The sequence below is a fragment of the Oncorhynchus mykiss genome, chromosome 5, assembly GCF_057628025.1.
Source record: "Oncorhynchus mykiss isolate SJ-2025 chromosome 5, ASM5762802v1, whole genome shotgun sequence".
Lineage (NCBI taxonomy): Eukaryota > Metazoa > Chordata > Actinopteri > Salmoniformes > Salmonidae > Oncorhynchus > Oncorhynchus mykiss.
In genome coordinates this window covers 48,340,791-48,364,683 of record NC_143026.1, presented here as the reverse complement: position 1 = coordinate 48,364,683, position 23,893 = coordinate 48,340,791, and the positions used below count along the sequence as shown (strand labels likewise).

At 42.4% G+C, this 23,893-nt stretch overlaps 1 protein-coding gene across 3 annotated transcripts in view; it reads right to left on the bottom strand.

Annotated features, from left to right (window-relative positions):
* Positions 1-23,893, bottom strand: part of LOC110523977 (lysosome membrane protein 2) — a 68,230-nt gene that overhangs the window by 25,437 nt on the left and 18,900 nt on the right. The window contains exons 3-7 of one of the 3 annotated variants that reach the window (XM_036977726.2): positions 13,914-14,061; positions 13,347-13,538; positions 13,047-13,138; positions 11,098-11,217; positions 524-702 (exon numbers count right to left, since the gene is read on the bottom strand). In XM_036977726.2, coding sequence (XP_036833621.1) covers positions 524-702; positions 11,098-11,217; positions 13,047-13,138; positions 13,347-13,538; positions 13,914-14,061 — 731 coding nt within the window. Of the gene's footprint in view, positions 1-523; positions 703-5,734; positions 6,321-11,097; positions 11,218-13,046; positions 13,139-13,346; positions 13,539-13,913; positions 14,062-23,893 lie in introns of those variants that run through there. The other 2 variants (XM_090236657.1, XM_090236658.1) reach the window with 2 other exon arrangements.

The window sequence follows — 23,893 nt, the reverse complement described above, 5'->3', positions numbered from 1 at the left end:
AACTAGGCAAGTCAGTTAAGAACAAATTCTTATTTTCAATGACGACAGATTTGTACCTTGTCAGCTCGGGGATTTGAACTTGCAACCTTCCAGCTATTAGTCCAACGCTCTAACCACTAGGCTACCCTGCCGCCCCTGCCGCGTTACAGTCAGATGCCAAGCAGTTGCCATACCAGGCGGTGATGCAACCGATCAGGATGCTCTCGATGGTGCAGCTGTATCATATGGTGTGTGTGTGTGTGTGTGTTTGTTTGTGCATGTCTCTCTCTCTCTCTCTGTGTGTGTGTGTGTGTGTGTGTGTGTGTGTGTCTGTGTGTGTGTGTGTGTGTGTGTGTGTGTGTCTGTGTGTGTGTGTGTGTGTGTGTGTGCATGTAAGTGTGTCTGTGTTCTGGGGTGTGTATATCTCAATTTGTTCCCTGAACACACCTGATTGAAATGGAATAGGGCCTACTACACCGATCTGAAATACAGAGAAAGAGGAGAGGTGGAGAGGAGGTGGAGGTAGAGAGCTGGAGCTAACTACCTTTTTTACACACGCTAACTTTGAGTACTCCACTACCCAGGCACTCTTTGGGGGAGACACAGAAGCCTTCATTGGCTGGGTTCTCCTCCTTGCTGGCCAGTACGTCACGAGGAGGGGTGAAACGATATGCTGGGAGTCCCTTCACCTCCACATCCTTCTCAAACTCCATGAAGATGGACCTGAGGATCACAACAGAAAAAGTACTGTCTAACAGGGTGTCATATTGACGCCATGTCTCTTTTTCAAATGAGACCTGCACAATAAAAAACACACACATCAATATAAAACACAATAAAATACTAAATTACAAACATGATTATGAAAAACAAGCACAATATTCACTTAGAGCATTCCCCACTAATGTTTAAAATGAATACAGCTCATAATATCTGCGGAACTATCTTGCTCACATTTGGACTGATATGAATGAATGGAGCCACACCAACAGTAAGGGTGGTCTTTTAATTAAATTAAGTGTTGCAGTCCCCCTAGTGAAAAGGGTTACATTTTGCTAGTGAACTGTAGTGCACTAGACAATATGATAATGGTGTAGGCACCATACTGTAAACATGGCCATGGATTCTGTGGTGTTTAGAAAAGATGAATGCCAACACACAGTCTGAGCCAAGGCTGGAAGGATACTGTAAGCAGACCTGGGATCAAATAGTATTCGAAATCTTTCAAATCCTTTGAAAGTTTGTTCTAAGCTACTTGGAGGCGATTGTGACGATTCTATTGGTTCCATTATGCCAGGCAAGATGAAACAAGCACAGCTAAAGTATCTGAAATTATTACAAATAGTACTTGAACCCAGGTCTGACTGTCAGGCCTTCAGGTAGGCCACCTGCAACAATGCTCTTTATTGTCTGAGACATGAGCTCATCTTTCAGAAAGCTGTGTAATGGTGAACATGTGTTGAACTACACTTGCTTCTACCCACACACCCTCCAATTTACATGCATAGGTTAGTCAAGGGGTCACAGGTCATGACACTCTTAACAAGTCACCCACAGGGGAAATTACTTCTGGAGATTCCTGAGGTACCGGTACCCAGGTTTCTGATCAATTTCAATTAAGTTAACTCAGGGCATAAACTGACATTCTAAACGTAATTGACCAAAACCCTAATGCTAACTCCAGATGATCTTTAAATTGTTTACATTCCTCTAATCTTGAAATCCACAACTAGATCTTTAACTTTATTTAACTTTAAATTTATATATTTATTTTTCATGAGAGATTAACATTCTTCCAATGTGGAATTAAACAGAAATTCCAAATGGAATTGATCCCAAAACTGGTACATCCAGTTGACTTGATCCTTCGGTCATTGCCAAAGGACATTTTGCCGATGTGGGACATAGTGCATCAGCTCTTCCCTAATTCTTAAAACAATGTGTGTAAAAAGGACTTACAGTGCCTTGCGAAAGTATTCGGCCCCCTTGAACTTTGCGACCTTTTGCCACATTTCAGGCTTCAAACATATAGATATAAAACTGTATTTTTTTGTGAAGAATCAACAACAAGTGGGACACAATCATGAAGTGGAACGACATTTATTGGATATTTCAAACTTTTTTAACAAATCAAAAACTGAAAAATTGGGCGTGCAAAATTATTCAGCCCCCTTAAGTTAATACTTTGTAGCGCCACCTTTTGCTGCGATTACAGCTGTAAGTCGCTTGGGGTATGTCTATATCAGTTTTGCACATCGAGAGACTGACATTTTTTCCCATTCCTCCTTGCAAAACAGCTCGAGCTCAGTGAGGTTGGATGGAGAGCATTTGTGAACAGCAGTTTTCAGTTCTTTCCACAGATTCTCGATTGGATTCAGGTCTGGACTTTGACTTGGCCATTCTAACACCTGGATATGTTTATTTTTGAACCATTCCATTGTAGATTTTGCTTTATGTTTTGGATCATTGTCTTGTTGGAAGACAAATCTCCGTCCCAGTCTCAGGTCTTTTGCAGACTCCATCAGGTTTTCTTCCAGAATGGTCCTGTATTTGGCTCCATCCATCTTCCCATCAATTTTAACCATCTTCCCTGTCCCTGCTGAAGAAAAGCAGGCCCAAACCATGATGCTGCCACCACCATGGTTGACAGTGGGGATGGTGTGTTCAGGGTGTTGCTTTTACGCCAAACATAACGTTTTGCATTGTTGCCAAAAAGTTCAATTTTGGTTTCATCTGACCAGAGCACCTTCTTCCACATGTTTGGTGTGTCTCCCAGGTGGCTTGTGGCAAACTTTAAATGGATATCTTTAAGAAATAGCTTTCTTCTTGCCACTCTTCCATAAAGGCCAGATTTGTGCAATATACGACTGATTGTTGTCCTATGGACAGAGTCTCCCACCTCAGCTGTAGATCTCTGCTGCAGTTCATCCAGAGTGATCATGGGCCTCTTGGCTGCATCTCTGATCAGTCTTCTCCTTGTATGAGCTGAAAGTTTAGAGGGACGGCCAGGTCTTGGTAGATTTGCAGTGGTCTGATATTCCTTCCACTTCAATATTATCGCTTGCACAGTGCTCCTTGGGATGTTTAAAGCTTGGGAAATCTTTTTGTATCCAAATCCGGCTTTAAACTTCTTCACAACAGTATCTCGGACCTGTCTGGTGTGTTCCTTGTTCTTCATGATGCTCTCTGCGCTTTTAACGGACCTCTGAGACTATCACAGTGCAGGTGCATTTATACGGAGACTTGATTACACACAGGTGGATTGTATTTATCATCATTAGTCATTTAGGTCAACATTGGATCATTCAGAGATCCTCACTGAACTTCTGGAGAGAGTTTGCTGCACTGAAAGTAAAGGGGCTGAATAATTTTGCACGCCCAATTTTTCAGTTTTTGATTTGTTAAAAAAGTTTGAAATATCCAATAAATGTCGTTCCACTTCATGATTGTGTCCCACTTGTTGTTGATTCTTCACAAAAAAATACAGTTTTATATCTTTATGATTGAAGCCTGAAATGTGGCAAAAGGTTGCAAAGTTCAAGGGGGCCGAATACTTTCGCAAGGCACTGTATCATTATCAAAAACCTTTGGGTTACTGATTATGATATTAGTATAGTGAATGCTAATGAAATTGAATTATTTTTCCAGCATAACGGGGTTAGTCATTTTCTCTCTTTGAAATGTTTCACAGGGCTATGGTCTTGGGGAGAGCGGTGCGTGAGATTGAAACCGTAAACTACCAAATTAAATAAGGTCTGGCCTTTATTGTTTGTTTTTACCTTAAGGTTTGCAAATACCCACACACAACACACTTGCTATGACTAGTTGTTGGTGTTTTAAAATACTATGTTTGAGCTATTGTGAGTGTGCTTTTTAATTTGGGTTTAGTGAGTTTTCCGTTTGTCTTTGTGCCAAGGAATCAACCTCTCTGGGATATGTGGGATGCTAGCGTCCCACCTGGACAAAAGCCAGTGAATTCAAATTCAAATAAATTAATATAAAAATCTAACTTTCATGAAATCACACATCCAAGATAGCAAATTAAAGCTACACTTGTTGTGAATCCAGCCAACATGTCAGATTTCAAAAAGGCTTTCCGGCGAAAGCAAACGATGCTATTATCTGAGGATAGAACCTCCGTAAACAAAGAGAGAGAAGCATATTTCAACCCTGCAGGCGCGACACAAAACGCAGAAATAAAAATATAATCCATGCCTTACCTTTGACGAGCTTCTTTTGTTGGCACTCCAATATGTCCCATAAACATCACAAATGGTCCTTTTGTTCGATTAATTCCATCGATATATATCCAAAATGTCCATTTATTTGGCGCGTTTGATCCAGAAAAATACAGATTCCAACTTGCGCAACGTGACTACAATATATCTCAAAAGTTACCTGTAAACTTTGCCAAAACAATTCAAACTACTTTTGTAATACAACTTAAGGAATTTTTTAACGTCAATAATCGATAAAATTGAAGACGGGATGATCTGTGTTCAATACAGGAGGAAAACAAACTGGAGCTAGCTTTCTGGTCATGAGCAACTGTCTAACAGAACACTTCAAGTTACCCTCGTTCTGGATGGCCGTACTTCTTCATTACACAAAGGAAAAACCTCAACCAATGTCTAAAGACTGTTGACATCCAGTGGAAGTGGTAGGAACTGCAAGAAGGTCCCTTAGAAATCTGGATACCCAATGAAACCTCATTGAAAAGAGAGTGACCTAAAAAAAAAATCTGAATGGTTTGTCCTCGGGGTTTCACCTGCTAAATAAGTTCTGTTATACTCACAGACAAGATTCAAACAGTTTTAGAAACGTCAGAGTGTTTTCTATCCAAATCTACTAATAATATGCATATCTTATATTCTGGGGATGAGTAGCAGGCAGTTGAATTTGGGAATGCTTTTCATCCAAAATTCAGAATGCTGCCCCCTATCCTAGATACGTTTTTAAAGGGACACACATACATGGATTTTTCTGAAGTTATTATTTTCTGAGTTTTAATTGAACATATGAAATCTTTTGATAAGACAAGTACTGAAAACTTACTGGAACCCTAGGATACGAAATGTATGAAATGTTTGACTGTTTTTTATTAATTAGTCTAATATAGTAAGAAACACTTATTTGAAGGGTTTGTATGACCTCTGACCTCTGTCCTGACTTTCCTGTGTGGTTTGATCACCCTCACTGGAAAGTCATTTGGATAATGAATTTAAGGTAATTTGTAATACTGATTTGAAGGTAATTTGTAATATTGATAATTATGATGAAGTTTATAGTTCTCAGCCATATTTGTGATTTGGACCAATGTGAAGAAGGAGAGGGCGTTGCCTTTGACTAAGGGTAGGCTGTCTTAAGTCTATTTTACTATGACCGTATGGGTATAATTATTTTTCTTCATGGAGATATTAAGGGTAGTGATGCTAATTAGATTTTGTTGTTTTATTTTTTAACCAGTAGTACTGTTTAATTTTTTTAAATATTTGTTTTACACATTACTCACATTGGTAGTCATGTGTCAAAATTATGGGGGAGGTACTAGTCCTCTGAGGTTTTAGATTGAAGTTTACACACCTTGAGTGATACAGTTGAAGTCGGAAGTTTACATACACCTTAGCCAAATACATTTAAACTCAGTTTTTCACAATTCCTGACATTTAATCCCAGCAGAAATTCCCTGTTTTAGGTCAGGTAGGATCACGACTTTATTTAAAAAATGTGAAACGTCAAAATAATAGTAATAGAATAATAATAATAGAAAGATTTTATTTCTTTCATCACATTTCCAGTGGGTCAGAGATTACATACACTCAATTAGTATTTGGTAACATTGCCTTTAAATTGTTTAAGTGCTGTACAGAAACCCAGCTTAAAACCCCAAACAGCAAGCAATGCAGGTGTAGAAGCAAGGTGGCTAGGAAAAACTCCCTAGAAAGGCCAAAACCTAGGAAGAAACCTAGAGTGGAACCAGGCTATGAGGGTTGGCCAGTCCTCTTCTGGCTTTGCCGGGTGGAGATTATAACAGAACATGGCCAAGATGTTCAAATGTTCATAAATGACCAACATGGTCAAATAATAGTAATCACAGTAGTTGTCGAGGGTCAGTCGGCATTTCATAGCCGATCGTTAAGAGTATCTCTACCGCTCCTGCTGTCTCTAGAGAGTTGAAAACAGCAGGTCTGGGACAGGTAGCACGTCCGGTTAACAGGTCAGGGTTCCATAGCCGCAGGCAGAAAAGTGGAAACTGGAGCAGCAGCACGGCCAGGTGGACTGGGGACAGCAAGGAGTCATCATGCCAGGTAGTCCTGAGGCATGGTCATAGGATTAAGGTCCTCCGAGAGAGAGAAAGAAAGAGAGAATTGGAGAGAGCATACTTAAATTCACACAGGACACCGGATAAGACAGGAGAAGTACTCCAGACATAACAAACTGACCCTAGCCCCCCGACACATAAACTACTGCAGCATAAATACTGGAGGCTGAGACAGGAGGGGTCAGGAGACACTGTGGCCCCATCCGATGATACCACCGGACAGGGCCAAACAGGAAGGATATAACCCCACCCACTTTGCCAAAGCACAGCCCCTACACCACTAGAGGGATATCTTCAACCACCAACTTACCATCCTGAGACAAGGCCGAGTATAGCCCACAAAGATCTCCGCCACGGCACAACCCAAGGGGGGGGGCGCCAACCCAGACAGGAAGATCACGTCAGTGACTCAACCCACTCATGTGATGCACCCCTCCCAGGGACGGCATGGAAGAGCACCAGTATGCCAGTGACTCAGCCCCTGTAATAGGGTTAGAGGAGAGAATCCCAGTGGAGAGAGGGGAACCGGTCAGGCAGAGACAGCAAGGGCGGTTCGTTGCTCCAGAGCCTTTCCGTTCACCTTCACTCTCCTGGGCCAGACTACACTCAATCATATGACCCACTGAAGAGATGAGTCTGCGTCTCTCACATGGGTAGGCAGACCATTCCATAAAAATGGAGCTCTATAGGAGAAAGCCCTGCCTCCAGCTGTTTGCTTAGAAATTCTAGGGACAATTAGGAGGCCTGCGTCTTGTGGTCTTGTGACCGTAGCGTACATGTAGGTATGTACGGCAGGACCAAATCGGAAAGATAGGTAGGAGCAAGCCCATGTAATGCTTTGTAGGTTAGCAGTAAAACCTTGAAATCAGCCCTTGCCTTAACAGGAAGCCAGTGTAGGGAGGCTAGCACTGGAGTAATATGATCAAATTGGGTCAAATGTTTCGGGTAGCCTTCCACAAGCTTCCCACAATGAGTTGGGTGAATTTTGGCCCATTATTCCTGACAGAGCTGGTGTAACTGTGTCAGGTTTGTAGGCCTCCTTGCTTGCACATCCTTTTCAGTTCTGTCCACAAATGTTCTATAGGATTGAGGTCAGGGCTTTGTGAAGACCATTCCAATACCTTGACCTTGTTGTCTTAAGCCATTTTGCCACAATTTTGGAAGTATGCTTGGGGTCATTATCCATTTGGAAGACGCATTTGTGAACAAGCTTTAACTTCCTGACTGATGTCTTGAGATGTTGCTTCAATATATCCACATGATTTTCCAGCCTCATGATGCCATCTTTTTTGAGAAGTGCACCTCCTGCAGCAAAGCACCCCCACGACATAATGCTGCCACCCCTGTGCTTCACAGTTGGGATGGTGTTCTTCAGCTTGCAAGCCTCCCCCTTTTTCCTCCAAACATAATGATGGTCATTATGGCCAAACAGTTATATTTTTGTTTCATCAGACTAGAGGTTTTGGAGCAGTGGCTTCTTCCTTGCTGAGCGGCCTTTCAGATTATGTCGATATAGGACTCGTTTTACTGTGGATATAGATACTTTTGTACCTGTTTCCTCCAGCATCTTCACAAGGTCTTTTGCTGTTGTTCTGTGATTGAGTTGCACTTTTCGCACCAAAGTACGTTTACCTCTAGGAGACAGAACACGTCTTCTTCCTGAGCGGTATGACGGCTACGTGGTCCCATGGTGTTTATACTTGCATACTATTGTTTGTACAGATTAAACATGGTACCTTCAGGCATTTGGAAACTGCTCTCAAGGATGAACCAGACTTGTGGAGGTCTACAAAATGTTTTCTGAAGTCTTGGCTGATTTCTTTTGATTTTTCCCTTCTCCCACTGATTTTGAAGGTAAGCCTTGAAATACATCCACAGGTACACCTCCAATTGACTCAAATGATGCAAATTAGCCTATCAGAATATTCTACAGCCATGACATATTTTCTGGAATTTTCCAAGCTGTTTAAATGCACAGTAAACTTCTGACCCACTGGAATTGTGATACAGTGAATTATAAGTGAAATAATCTATCTGGAAACAATTGTTGGAAAAATTACTTGTGTCATGCATAAAGTAGATGTCCTAACCGACTTGTCAAAACTATAGTTTGTTAACAAGAAATTTATGGAGTGGTTGAAAAACGAGTTTTAATGACTCCAACCTAAGTGTATGTAAACTTCCGACTTCAACTGTATGTACGAGTGTATTGAGTGATATGTAAAGAAGAGTATTGCTGTGTTGCTTGTGTTGTTTGTTCTGTTCGTTTTGATACAAATCTCACCAGATTAGGTCTGATGGCTGGTTGGGATTTCTCCCGATGGGTTATAGGTCTAACTTCCTTATCCTGTAGCTCTGCGATGAAGTTGACAGTGTAATGGGGAGTATAGCCAATTTGAAAAAATTGTTTCAGTGGAATGTGTTATTCTCTTTGACATATGTTTAGACATTGGTATTAAGAATAATTGGTAAAAGTAATAATTTATCATATAGTCAATGCTTGTCTTGATTTCTTGAATCAAAAATTAACTGAACTAAACTGTTGTTCTGATCTGTCCTCTCTTGAGGTTATCATGAAAGGTGTTAGTTGGTGTCTTAATGCATGGAAGAGATAATTGGACCAAACAGTGTGTGTACTTCAAAACCCCCTTTAACTGGCTGAAGAAGAGCGACAAATGCGTTCAATACAGCCCCGTCCGCACCACTTCTAATGTCTACTGAGAGACCTGAGACATAGCCAGCAACGGGTGTACAGCACCCAATCTAAGCTGTTTTTTCTCTCAGGAGTGTGACAGGAGTCCATGTGGTGGGGAGAAATCTGTTCTAAACTTCTCTTATGTCGCTGGTATACTGGTTGACAAATGGACAAGACATAATGGGTGGTAAAGGTGGTGGTGGCTCAGGTGAGACATTGAAATTGGGACATTATCATGGGCCATCCACTCTACAACACTGCTAAAATTATTGTCATTTAGATTAAGAATATATTAGGACACTGATCTGTAATTATAATTATGATAAGAAAGTTAATACTAGAATTATAGGATAATTATACTGTATGTTAATATAAATGTACATTCTGCCAATGTCGATGTGTGTTAAATTGAGGATTTTAAGTGATTGGTCCTATCACTGAGCAATGTCATTCTACATTTTGGTTGGATAATGAATTAGGTTCTAATTATGATTTGATAACTGAATGATTTTTAAAACTGAAGGATTGATTTGAGTTAAATATGTTAATAACTATATGAGTGGAGCAATTCATGTATGATGGATTGATTGTTTTGATTGCTGTTGTGAGCTAAAGATGTTGACACTATTCTCAGCATGCCCTGGTGAATGGAAAGGGTGAACTCTGATCTGGAGAGTGAAACTGATCCTAATATTTTTTTATCTATAGGTATTGCCTTATAAATAGTGGAATCATGATGCTTGTCTTGGGTCATGTTCATTAGGCACCAACGTAATACATTTGACTTAAATCAGGAGCCACTACCTGGATTTGTCCAACAAGCTTTTAGCTTCTGGGATGGAAATAGTTATTTCCACCTTGCTGATCCATTAGAGTGTGATAGAAAACGAAAGCTTATTTTATTAAACTCCATTGTTGCATGCACTGCATTATGCATTAAATATGAGATTTTCACTGTCTATGAAGATATAGCCTTGAATCATATAAACTGCAAGCAGGTGTCTGTGTATCAGGACCGCCCCAGACACATTGTGTTGGAGGTTGAAATGGGTTTCTTTGGAGGAGGCTGAGCCAGTTCTATAGCAGCCTGTCACATGCAGAAATACATGCAATGCAATGCAATGCTTCTTGTTTTATGAAGAATGTATGCATTTTCTACAAGTGAATTAATGTTCTTAAAACGTGTAATTTTGTTTTAAATTGAGAGGACTCTCAACATTGGGGAATGTGAGATAAATTACAAGATTATGTTGTAATACTGTTATTGCATCAAATGGTTGTTTTATGCCACCGAATAAGGGGTTGTTAAAACACTCATCTGTGTGTGTGTTCTACTGAGGATGGGCCTTACGATGGATTAGTGATAAACCTAACAAGCCGACCTTCCATAGCATGATTAGTGTCTGTGCGCCTGACTGGAAGGTACCAGGGAGAGATGGCTCGGGGCCAGACCCTGGTCTCTACACAATGATAACAGTTTTTACAGCAGACACAGTCTTTGTATCTTTCATACAAATATTAACCTTGTGACCCATTCCATACATCTGTTGTTTGTCATGCAGACTGAAGGAGGTGTATTTTGGCTATAAAAGACCTTTGTACCTTTGTCTCGGGCTCTCAATGAATCATCTGAGGGTGATTTGTCGACCAGCTATCATTATCATAGCTCACTCAATCGATTAACTTTATATGTGTGTGTTGTATTGACCCTTATTAATAAGAGAATAAAGATTTTGTTTAAGTATAACTCCGAATTGTGTGATAAGTTTGTCTCTCCTCATTTGATAGTAAAGAAACTACCACAAAAGTCACACATGAGACCACAGGCCATCGCTCAAATGAGCAACATCGCTTCTGAACTTACAATTTTCTTATGGGATCCATTTACCAAAGTAAAACTGTATATATTCAACACTGACCTTTGACATACTGTTTAGCAGAGTTGGGGTCATTTCAATTTCCTCATTTAAAAGCAATATTTCCTGACTTGACTTGAAATGGATTTGACCCCACCCTGTCAAAATGTGTGCATTTTAGTGACCTCTGACAAAGTTTAGTGAGACATCTGTTCTGATCTGTAAGATTCTGAATTGTAGCCTACCTGCACAGGTCAGGACTGAAGATGTACAGTCTCTCCTTCTTGGACAGCAGGGGGTGGAAGGCACTGCCATCTGTACCGTTGATCATGTTACTCTGCTCAGATGTCCACAGACTCAGTTTGCTGAAACACAAAATGTATTTCTAAATGTAACGTGATTAAAGAAAAAACATACATGTACATCTTTATAATACCTATTAAACACAAATCGCCATCTAGCCCAATGCTTGATTGTTTAGGCTTGTGTGACTTATCAGTCAACATATTAAAGAAAGCTAATCAACATTTGTGCTTTATCTAATCAAAGGGGGAAGGAAAGGGTGCTGCATGATACATACTGGTAGGTCTGTTATTACATTAGAAGAAAGCTAACAGGAAGCCTTCATTGAGACCTTTCCAACTGGGCTAAGTACTAGGATGTGTCAAGCACACAGCTCTGTGCTCTGGGTTCTGGCTAGGCCAGGGGCCTCTGGGGAGTCTCTATTTCTGGTGCTGCAGTCTGCATTCCAAATGGCCATAGGGGCTCTGGTCAAAAGTAGTGCACTACATAGGGAACATTGTGCCATTTGGGTCATAACCCTGTCCTCTGATACTATCTGGCAGTATGAAGAAGTTCTCAGGAAACAGATGGACTGTTCTGTTCCAGTCCTTTACACTTACTCAATGATGGGTTTCATATCATTAGAATAAAGATATAAATCTTGGACAGAATGTCCAGTGTGTGTTTAGGGAAGATGATGTGCAGTATGTATTGTAGGAGGTAGTTACAACACAGCATCTTTTGGAGTGCTGTACATTTATTTCTCTAAAGAATTGACTAATGAGGATCCAGCAGTCAACTTTTGAGAATGATTTTTGAAGGATGGTCTGTTGATTTACAAATTGCTTTATTGATTTTTAATGCACTGTTCGGCATGGCACCCGAAAACATGTCATGATCTTCTGTCACTGGTCGTTTAGTCATTCCAAAGATCAGAACCAAAACATTTGGTGAGGCTGCCTTAATTTTAAGTCACTATGGTCCTGGCCTTTGGAACAGTCTTACAGAGGATCTGAGAGATTCAGAAACTGTTGACACTTTTAAGAAATATCTTAAGACAGTGCATTCAGAAAGTATTCAAATCGTTTGACTTTTTCCACATTTTGTTACGTTATACAGCCTTATTCTAAAATGTATTAAATTTGAAAAAATCCTCATTAATCTACACAAAATACCCCATAATGTATTAAAATAGAAATACCTTATTTACATAAGTATTCAGACCCTTTGCTATGAGATTCGAAATTGAGTTCAGGTGCATCCTGTTTCTGTTGATCATCCTTGAGATGTTTCTACAACTTGATTGGAGTCCACCTGAGGTAAATTAAATTGATTGAACATGATTTGGAACAGCACACACCTGTCTATATAGGTTCCCACAGTTGACAGTGCATGGCAGAGCAAAAACCAAGCCCTGAGGTTGAAGCAACTGTTGGGTAGAGCTAGGAGACAGGATTGTGTCGAGGCACAGATCTGGGGAAGTGTACCACAAAATGTTTGCATCATTGAAGGTCCACAATGCCTCCATCATTCTTAAAGGGATGAAGTTTGGAACCAGCAAGACTCTTCCTAGAGCTGGCTACACAGCCAAACTGAGCCATCGGGGGAGAACGGCCTTGGTCAGGGAGGTGACCAAGATCCCGATGGTCACAAAGTTTCGGTCACAAAGTTTCACAAAGTTTCTCTGTGGAGATGGGAGAACCTTCCAGAAGGACAACCATCTCTGCAGCACTCCACCAATCAGGCCTTTATAGTAGAGTGGCCAGACGGAGCCTGGACTTGAACCCAATCTAACAACTTTGGAAAGACCTGAAAATAGCTGTGCAGCGATGCTCTCCATCCAACCTGACAGAGCTTGAGAGGATCTGCAGAGAAGAATGGGATAAACTCCCCAAATATGGCCACTATGTACCTTTCTCCTTTAAATCTGGCTATCCTGCCATAGTCCATGAAGTCTGCCTCCCCGGTATGGTAAACAACTTCACCATCATTGCTTCCATTTTTCTACAGAGTGGAAAAGAGAAGGAAAATCATTCTAAAAGGCCATTAATATTATTTTATTATACTAATATTTTATATTCAGGTGAAAGTGGTAACCACCAGCAGACACAACAGGTATCAAGGACCGTAGACAGTTTAAATTGTTCTTTACAGAACTTATAAAGGGTTGAGTGTGTCAGATGTTGTATTTTGTATTCATTCCCTGACCTACCTTATACATGAGGCCAAAGTACTCGTCGATCTCAGGGTTCATGGGGTGTATGCGGGACAGCAGAGGGTCCTTGAAGCCCCACAAAAGCTCATTGACGGAGTGCGTCATGAACATGCCCACATGCAGGGAGTTCATCCAGATAGACACCAAAGAACTCTTCCAGAAGCTATCCTTTACCTTGTTCATCACAGCCTGAGCAGGGGAGGGAGGGGGAGGGAGTGTAGGATAGATAGAGGGAGAGAGATAGAGAAGGGATATAGATAGATAGATAGAGATAAGAGGGGGAGACAGAGAGAGAGCGCGAGAGAGAGAGAGAGAGGGGGGGGGGGGTTAATGGAAAGGGTGGGAGAGATTACTTATTGTTAAACACAATGACCAAAAAACAACTAGTTAAAATAACAACAAGAAAAAAGAGAAAACAACGAAAAATTAAGAAATGAATGGTATGCTTCAATTTAGGAGCTGTTAAACCTCTACATACACAACACTTAACATGATAGTTGGCTTTAGAAGAGAAAAATAAGAGCTCATAACAGTGTAAACACACACACACACACTTTTACTCACCACAGCTGGGATGTTGATGGTTGTGATCATGTCTATGTCAGGATCACCCACTGACCTCTCTGGCAGAAACACAAAGGTCTTGCATTGGTAGGCAGCGACCCTTGTCCCATTCTCTAAAAAGGTCACGTTCTCCTTGGGCCTGTACTCCCTGGGACATAGGAGACATGGGGAAAGTCAATATCTCCCTCCCCTCCTGGAGGATCTGAGCCCTAGGACCATGCCTCAGGACTACCTGGCCTGATGACTCCTGGCTGTCCCCCGTCCACCTGGTCATGCTTCTACTCCAGTTTCAACTGTTCTGCCTGCTGCTATGGAACACTCGACCTCTGAATGACCATGCTGTTCGTTTGAACATCTTGAAGAAAAATCTGGCCTTTATGGCCATGTACTATCTCCACAGCCAGAAGAGGACTGGCCACCAGTCCTTATATAAAACCATTTCTGTATGGACCTTGCTTAGTGCACAGGGGCATTGTTACTGCTGAAACATGAAAGGGTCTTCCCCAAACTGTTGCCACAAAGTTAGATGCACAGAATCATCTACAATGTTATTGTACGCTGCATCGTTACGATTTCCCTTCACTGGAACTAATGGGCCTGAATCATAAAAAACAGCCCAGACCATTATTCCTCCTCCACCAAACTTTACAGTTGGCACTATGCATTTGAGCAGGTAGTGTTCTCCTGGCATCCACCAAACCCAGATTAGTCTGTCAAACTGCCAAGCATCGGCTGGAGTGGTGTAAAGCTCGCCGCCATTGGACTCTGAAGCAGTGGAAACGCATTCACTGGAGTGAGGAATCATGCTTCACCATCTGGCAGTTTGCAAAATCCTGATTGCGATCAAATGTCAAAGCAACTTGACAAAGCAACCTCAAAACTAATACCAGTAACAATAAAAACATCAAACAAGGTTGGGTATGGTGTGTCAATGACAAACACTGTGGATCACTAGTTTATATAGTGTCAAAGGACACACACATAGGTCTCCCTAGGAGAGGGGGGGGACATCATATATTTATTGTTAAAACAAGAGGCTGCCTGGATCTTTAATTTAAAGACCCTTGCTCCCTTTGGTCTCAACGTACAGTACACCATTCCTGTTATTATTGTGATTTTGCTATTCATTGTAAATGTTTGTAGGCCTATTTAGCCAAATTGTATCTATGATCGTAGGCTATCATTCATGTTTTTTATATTTATTTTTATATCTAAGAATTAACCAAGGATATCAGGCCACACTCTGCCATGATGAGACACCTTTGATACTATATAAACTGGTCACCCGCAGTGTTTGCCATTATACCCTGATGAAGACAGCTTGTCTGTCGAAACGTTGGATATTATGTTATTCAATTATTGCATCTGAGTGTGGGTCTCTCCTAGTGTGGGTCTCTCTTTTTCTTTTACAAAAACTGACGGACCTTACTTTTTTCAATCTTTACTAACGACATGCCACTGGCATGTAAAGCTGGCATGTCTATGTATGCGGATGACTCAACACTTTACACGTCAGCTATTACAGAAACTGAATTGGAACAAATCATTCACTAAACCCTAAACCTCAACTAAATCTTGTAATGAATCATGTGGAAATTGAGCAAGTTGAGGTGACTAAGCTGCTTGGAGTAACCCTGGTTTGTAAACTGTCATGGTCAAAACATATTGATATAACAGTAGCTAAGATGGGGAGACGTCTGTCCATAATATAGTGCTGCTCTGCCTTCTTACTATCAACAAGGCAGGTCCTACAGGCCCTAGTTATGTCACACCTGGACTACTGTTCAGTGGTGTGGTCAGGTGCCACAAAGAGGGACAATTGCAATTTGCTCAGAACAGGGCAGCACGGCTAACCCTTGGATCTACACAGAGAGCTAACATTACTATTATGCATGTCAATCTCTCCTGGCTCAAAGTGGAGGAGAGATTGACTTCATCACTACTTGTATTTTTATGAGAGGTATTGACATGTTAAATGCACCGAGCTGTCTGTTTGAACTACTGCCACACAGCTCGGACGCCCATGCATACCCCACAAGACATGCCACCAGAAGACATGGCAGCAGATCAGACTATGGGAGGAGCACAATACTACATAGAGCCATGACTACATGGAACTCTATTCCACATCAAGTAACTCATGCAAGCAGTAAAATGTTATTTAAAAAACAGATAAAAATAAACCTTATCGAACAGCGGGGACTGTGAAGAGACACAAACACATGCACAGACACACACGATAACATATGCACTATACACACACGTACACATGCATTTTGTGTTGTCGATATGTGGTAGTAGAGGTGGTCTGAGGACACACACATAATGTGTTGTGAAATCTGTTGTGAATGTATTGTAATGTTTTTAAAATTGTATTACTGCCTTAATTTTGCTGGACCCCAGGAAGAGCTAATGGGGATCCATAATAAATAAAAATACATATCTCACCATCCGTTATCATCGGCAGCTCTAATGTGAGAAACATCTTCGTTCCCAATGCAAAAACATTGTGCTATCCTGAAGCTCGGACACAGGCTGCTTCCTATCGTTTTACGCAAGAACATGGGGGCTGTAGCTGTCGTAGTCCATGTGGGATCTAATGACATTGGGATGGCTAGCTCAGACCAGCTGAAACAAGATTTTAAATAACTGTTTGGAACTCTGAAAGACCAACAAGCATTTAATTATTTCAGGCCCAGTGCCCAACCATAAATTATCAGTATTATCGTCATACTGCAGGCCCGCAACATGTAACCAGCTTGTTTTAGCCCACGTACCAGCTCTAGGCATAGGCCCATTTGTACAGTTCTAGACAATATATCTATTTGTGGACATTCTGGTAATATCTGAAACTTGGCTAATTACGACTGCCGGATACAGATGTCTCTTTGACTGTTTATAATGTGTTTAAATCCAATGGAGTTGACAGAGGTGGAGCTGTCTCCATATTTACAAACGACAACTTAAATGTTTCTGTATCTCTCTCTTGTTAACAATGCCGAATTTATGCTAGTGGGAATTTATCGCCCTCCCTCTGCCTCAACATGTGCTCTTAGCCGATAGTCTGACTTGCAATCTAACTATGCTAAATCTGAATTATTAATTTTGGGTGATCCTAATCTGGATTGGTTGATGCCAGCTTTTGATAGGCTGAAATATATCTGCATTGAGCTAAATCTAACTCAGCTGATAACTGAACCAACCCGCCTTAACTTTAACCTTTTACTGCAGTGGGCTAAATCAGGGGTACACAGAATGATTCTTAGTAGACATAAACAAATACATTTTGAAACAAAAGTATACACCTCACACAAAGGGGCGCCATATGGGAGGGCTTTAGGATGAAGGGCCTGTGACTGAAAGGGCCCTTAAAAATGTATTAGGGCATCAGGTAAAAAAAAATACAAAATTAAATGATTAACCTATCATCATTAATATAATATTTTATTTATAATGTACTATTCATATTAACGGTTTATTCACATGAAATGGTTCAGTCTTGCCCCCAAACCATGCGCGAACTATACTTGCTAGCCGTGAATTGTGAGTGAGAAGTGCCGGTAAAGCATCATGTCTCAGCTTCCTCAAGAAAAATCTGGCTTCCAAAGATGAAAAGAAAGAAAAGAAAGACAGGAGAGAAAAGAAAGGGCTACAGTATGCCAATTTTTCTCAAAGAAAGGTGGGTGTAGTCAGTGAGTGGTGGAAATTAACCTGTTAGCTTAGTCCATGGTGAAATAGGCTACTTTTGCTCCCCTAACATTAGTTACTTAATTCCTTCACAGAAAATTCTGGGTGTTTACATTTCGCTCCTCTTTTTGCCAACATTTAATCAATACAGGCAAACTTTTAGCAAGCTATTCAAACTAAATCATTTGTTCCTGCCCCTGCATGGTGCCAGGCCCAACAGCAGCTTCAGGCTCAGCAGCCCTGTCTCCCCATCCCCATACCCCTGAACCAGCCCTGTCTCCCCATCCCCATACCCCTGAACCAGCCCTGTCTCCCCATCCCCATACCCCTGAACCAGCCCTACTCCCAACTGAAGGAGGTGAGCAGCATTGTGTTGAATGCCATGTCATTTGGCATAATTGCAGGGGGTCCGTGGGAATACATTTGTTTTTATTATTATGAAAAAAAGAAAAATGATTAAATCCTCTTCAATGATAAGAATTCAAACACTGTAATTATTTAACCACATGAGGATCATTATATGAAACAAAAACAGCCAATAGTCTATTGGATGCTGGACAGTTTGAAGCATTTAGTGACAGCCAAAGTTAAAATAGTACCTTCAAGTCATATGGCCAAGGTATGGCTCCATGGCTTTGATGCAGACTGAAATATGGTTGTTTACTGACATATAGTGGTGGTGATACACAACTGCATGTAATTTGGGTCAATATTCTGCAGGATTCAGTGCTGTTTAATTTTTTCCGTGGTGCATGCAGTTAATTTAAGTCAACAAAATGGTTGCAACTGAAATTGTGGTTATGATATTATTACAAATGGTATTATAACATAGGATATATTGTCATATGCGTCATCTACACTCTACAGAGCCAGGACCCTCTTCAAGTGGTACAGTTTTGTCAGGGAGGAGTGTGGAAGTGGATGAAGAGGTGAAAGACAGTGCCGGCAGTACCAATGCAGATGATGTGGATGGAGCAAACGAGAGACGGTGCACAGAAAGAGACAGACAAAGTGATAATGTTGAAAATCAAGCTGATCAGTGACTTTGCTAGCAAGAAGGCTTGTCGCTAGGCTCTTGGTGAGTAAGGCTGAGCAAGGGCCAGTGATAACTGTTAAATGGCATGGCTATGGATATTGGATCACTACACACATGATGCCCACAGGCTGAGAACAAGACTGAGAACAGACTGAGAACAAGATATGTCTCAAGGTAATGGCTGGATTTCCATAACATTTGTTGTGTACAATCAAGACCCCAAGTGGAAGGAACCTATTGATTTGGTGACCACTTGACCTTTCCTCTAGCGCCACTATCGGGCCTTTTCATTTTGATTTCCATTTTGTTTGCATTTTTCATTTCCACTTTTACAGCTGCTTATTTTCTAGTTGGTGTGTATACTTACAGTGGGGCAAAAAAGTATTTAGTCAGCCACCAATTGTGCAAGTTCTCCCACTTAAAAAGATGAGAGAGGACTGTAATTTTCATCATAGGTACACTTCAACTATGACAGACAAAATGAGAAAAAAAAATCCAGAAAATCACATTGTAGGATTTTTTATGAATTTATTTGCAAATTATGGTGGAGAATAAGTATTTGGTCAATAACAAAAGTTTATCTCAATACTTTGTTATATACCCTTTGTTGGCAATGACAGAGGTCAAACGTTTTCCTTCGTTGCCCGGGCGGTGTGTTTGGGATCATTGTCATGCTGAAAGACCCAGCCACGTTTCATCTTCAATGCACTTGCTGATGGAAGGAAATCACAAGTTTTCACTCAAAATCTCACAATACACGGCCCCATTCATTCTTTCCTTTACACGGATCAGTCGTCCTGGTCCCATTGCAGAAAAACAGCCCCAAAGCATGATGTTTCCACCCCCATGCTTCACAGTAGGTATGGTGTTCTTTGGGTGCAACTCAGCATTCTTTGTCCTCCAAACACGACGAGTTGAGTTTTTACCAAAAAGTTCTATTTTGGTTTCATCTGACCATATGACATTCACCCAATCTTCTTCTGGATCATCCAAATGCTCTCTAGCAAACTTCAGACGGGCCTGTACTGGCTTAAGCAGGGGGACACATCTGGCACTGCAGGATTTGAGTCCCTGGCGGCGTAGTGTGTTACTGATGGTAGACTTTGTTACTTTGGTCCCAGCTCTCTGCAGGTCATTCACTAGGTCCCCCCGTGTGATTCTGGGATTTTTGCTCACCGTTCTTTTTGACCGTTCTTTTCGTTCATTTTGACCCCACGGGGTGAGATCTTGCATGGAGCCCCAGCTCGAGGGAGATTATCAGTGGTCTTGTATGTCTTCCATTTCCTAATAATTGCTCCCACAGTTGATTTCTTCAAACCAAGCTGCTTACCTATTGTGGATTCAGTCTTCCCAGCCTGGTGCAGGTCTACAATTTTGTTTCTGGTGTCCTTCGACAGCTCTTTGGTCTTGGTCATAGTGGAGTTTGGAGTGTGACTGTTTGAGGTTGTGGACAGGTGTCTTTTATACTGATAACAAGTTCAAACAGGTGCCATTAATACAGGTAACGAGTTGAGGACAGAGGGACCTCTTAAAGAAGAAGTTACAGGTCTGTGAGAGCCAGAAATCTTGCTTGTTTGGTAGGTGACCAAATACTTATTTTCCACCAAAATTTGCAAATAAATTCATTAAAAATTCTACAATGTGATTTTCTTGATTTTTTCCCCTCATTTTGTCTGTCATAGTTGAAGTGTACCGATTATGAAAATTACAGGCCTCTCTCATATTTTTAAGTGGGAGAACTTGCACAATTGGTGGCTGACTAAATACTTTTTTGCCCCACTGTATTTCAAAATCTTTTTATTTTTTTATTTTAGTTTGTTATATCATTCTATTGATGATAATGTATTTTAATTGAAGTAATGTATATTTAAGTTATATTTATTTTAAGTTATTCATTAATGTTAAGAGAACTTTACCATTACAATTACATTTAGACTGTAAAAAAACATTTTAGCACATTTCTAATAGAGGGTATCAGTCTTGCATCAAATAGTGAATTCCACTTTATGCAGAATGTTGCATGGATGTCTGCACAATGCTATATTTTCCCAGCTCACTGTCAGTAAATATCATACAGTTAATATTGGACAACAAGAGAGTTGCAAGCCTGTGAAGGTAGAGTTATTTAAAGCTTTGAATGGGTCGATTGGGTTTTGGAGGTGTGTTGTTACAGCAATTGCGCAGGGTTGGTGTGGCCTGTGGTGGTGGGGCCCAATGTGATATCTTTGGGCCCAAAATCCCTGGCAGGGCCCCTGCTCACACACATGGTTATGGGCTTAAGAAATGTACCACCTGTACCATGTCAGATATAGTGTTGACATTTATTTAATTTTCATCCAAATATTACACTTTACATACATCACAAAATACAAATAAATAACTACACTTTTATAGAAAAGTGATATATAGAAAAACACCAGATTTTTGCCAGTATTTTTAAATAATCTTTATTAATTATGAAATTGTGAAAAATATTAATAACATTCCGCCCATGAGGCCAAAGAGGGCGTTTTTGGTCATTGACTGCGGGAAAGGGCTACAGACCCTGAAAAATATTATTTTGACAAACGCCCCTCATAAGTATACAGCCAAGGGAATGTTTGCTAATGTGTTCAGTGACCATTGTCCCGTTGCCTGCATGAGAGATGAAAAGCTCCCTAAATCTCAGCCTCACATTATGTAATGGGTGCGTGTTGGTGGAAGGGAAGTCAGGCGAAGGAGAATCGAACTTGGTATAAACGGAGTCATTTAATCAGTGCTTCACAAAACTCCAAAACCAAAATACAAAATAACAAAAAGTGGGTACAAAACCACCAACACATAATCCACAAACATACAATCAGACAATCTCCGACAAGGACATGAGGGGAAACTGAGGGTTAAATACACAACATGTAATTGATGTGATTGGAACCAGGTGTGAAGGAAGACAAGACCAAACCAATGGAAAATGAAAAATGGATCAGTGATGGCTAGAAGGTCGGTGACGTCGACCGCAGAACCCCGCCCGAACAAGGAGAGGGACCGACTTCGACAGAAGTCGTGACACCTTATTACAAAGAGACAGTACCTCCCCACCCCCCCGACACACGGCTCCAGCTGCGCGTCGGCACTGAACTCGGGGACGAGAGCGATCCGGATGGAGACGGTGGAAATCTCGCAGCATGGAAGGATTCAACACGTCCTCCACCGGAAACCCAGCATCTCTCCCCCGGACCATACCCCACCCAGTCCACGAGGTACTGAAGGCCCCTCGCCCGAAGTCTTGAATCCAGTATGGGAACGAACGGAGTACGCCGGGGCCCCCTCGATGTCCAGAGGGGGTGGAGGAACCTCCCGCACCTCAGACTCCTGGAGTGGGCAAACCACTTCCGGCCTGAGGAGAGACACATGGAACGAGGGGTTAATGCGGTAATCGGGGGGAAGTTGCAACCTGTAACATTCAATCTACTCAGGACTTGAAATGGCCCCACAAACAGCATACCCAGCTTCCGACAGGGCTGGCGGAGGGGCAGGTTTCGGGTCGAGAGCCAGACCCTGTTCACACCGGGGCCTCACTGCGGTGATGATCTGCGCCAACTTTCTGGCGCAGTACAGTGCGCTGAAGGTGGACATGGGCGGTGTCTCATGTTTCCTCCGTGCGCCGGAACCAGTCGTCCACTGCAGGAGCCTCGGTCTGACTCTGATGCCAAGGATCCAGAACCAGCTGATACCCCAATACACACTGGAAGGGAGAAAGGTTAGTGGAGGAGTGGCGGAGCGAGTTCTGGGCCATCTCTGCCCAGGGCACGAACGGCGCTGACTCCCCCGCCCGGTCCTGGCAATAAGACCTCAGAAACCTACCCACATCCTGCTTAACTATCTTCACCTGCCCGTTACTCTCAGGGTGAAAACCTGAGGTAAGGCTGACCGAGACCCTCAGACGTTCCATGAACGCCTTCCAGACCCTTGACGTGAACTGGGGACCCTGATCAGACACTATATTCTCAGGCACCCCGTAGAGCCGTAAAAAACGTGTGTAAACAGGGCCTCCGCAGTTTGCAGGGCCTTAGGGAGACCGGGCAAAGGGAGGAGAAGACAAGACTTAGAAAAACGATCCACAACGACCAGGATCGTGGTGTTACCCTGTGAAGGTGGAAGATCGGTTAGGAAATCCATCGACAAGTGCGACCATGGCCGTTGTGGAACGGGTAAGGGTTATAACTTACCTCTGGGCAGGTGTCTAGGAGCCTTGCACTGGGCACACACCGAGCAGGAGGAAACATAAACCCTCACGTCCTTAGCTAAACTGGGCCACCAGTACTTCCTACTAAGACAGCGCACCGTCCGACCAATCCCAGGATGACCAGAGGAAGGTGAGCCCAATAGATCAGCCGGTCGAGGACAGCAGACGGAACGTACAGACGCCCAGCTGGACCCTGAGGGGGAGCGGGCTCTGCACGTGATGCCCGCTCAACGTCTGCGTCCATCTCCCACACTACCGGGGCCACCAAACAAGAGGCGGGAGTATGGGAGTGGGATCCATGGCCCACTCCTCTGTGTCATACAGCCGGGACAATGTGTCTATCTTAACATTCTGGGAACCTGGTCTGTAAGAAAGGGTAAATACAAAGCGGGTGAAAAACATGGCCCACCTTGCCTGGCGAGGGTTCAGTAGGAGACTGAGTCTGACGAGGAGTCGCTGCCTGGATGTACTCCAGATTGTGGTTATCAGTCCAGATGAGAAAAGGGTGTCTAGCCACATCAAGCCAATGTCTCCACGCCTTCAGGGCCTTGATGACAGCCAACAACTCCCGGTCCCCTACGTCATAGTTTCGCTCCGCCAGGCTGAGCTTCTTCGAGAAGAAGGCGCAAGGGCGGAGCTTCGGTGGGGTACCCGAGCGTTGAGAGAGCACAGCTCCTATCCCAGCCTCGGACGCGTCCACCTCCACTATGAACGCCAAAGAGGGATCCGGGTGGGCCAGCGTGGGAGCCGAGGTAAACAAAGCCCTCAGGTGACTGAAAGCCCTGTCCGCCTCAGCCGTCCACTGCAAGCACACCGGGCCCCCCTTCAGCAGTGAAGTAATGGGAGCCGCTACCTGACCAAAACCCCAGATAAACCTCCGGTAGTAATTGGCAAACTCTAAGAATCGCTGCAACTCCTTTACCGTGGTGGGAGTCGGCCAATTACGCATGACTGCAATGCAGTCACTCTCCATCTCCACCCCTGAAGTGGAATTGCGGTACCCTAAGAAGGAGACGGACTGTTGGAAGAACA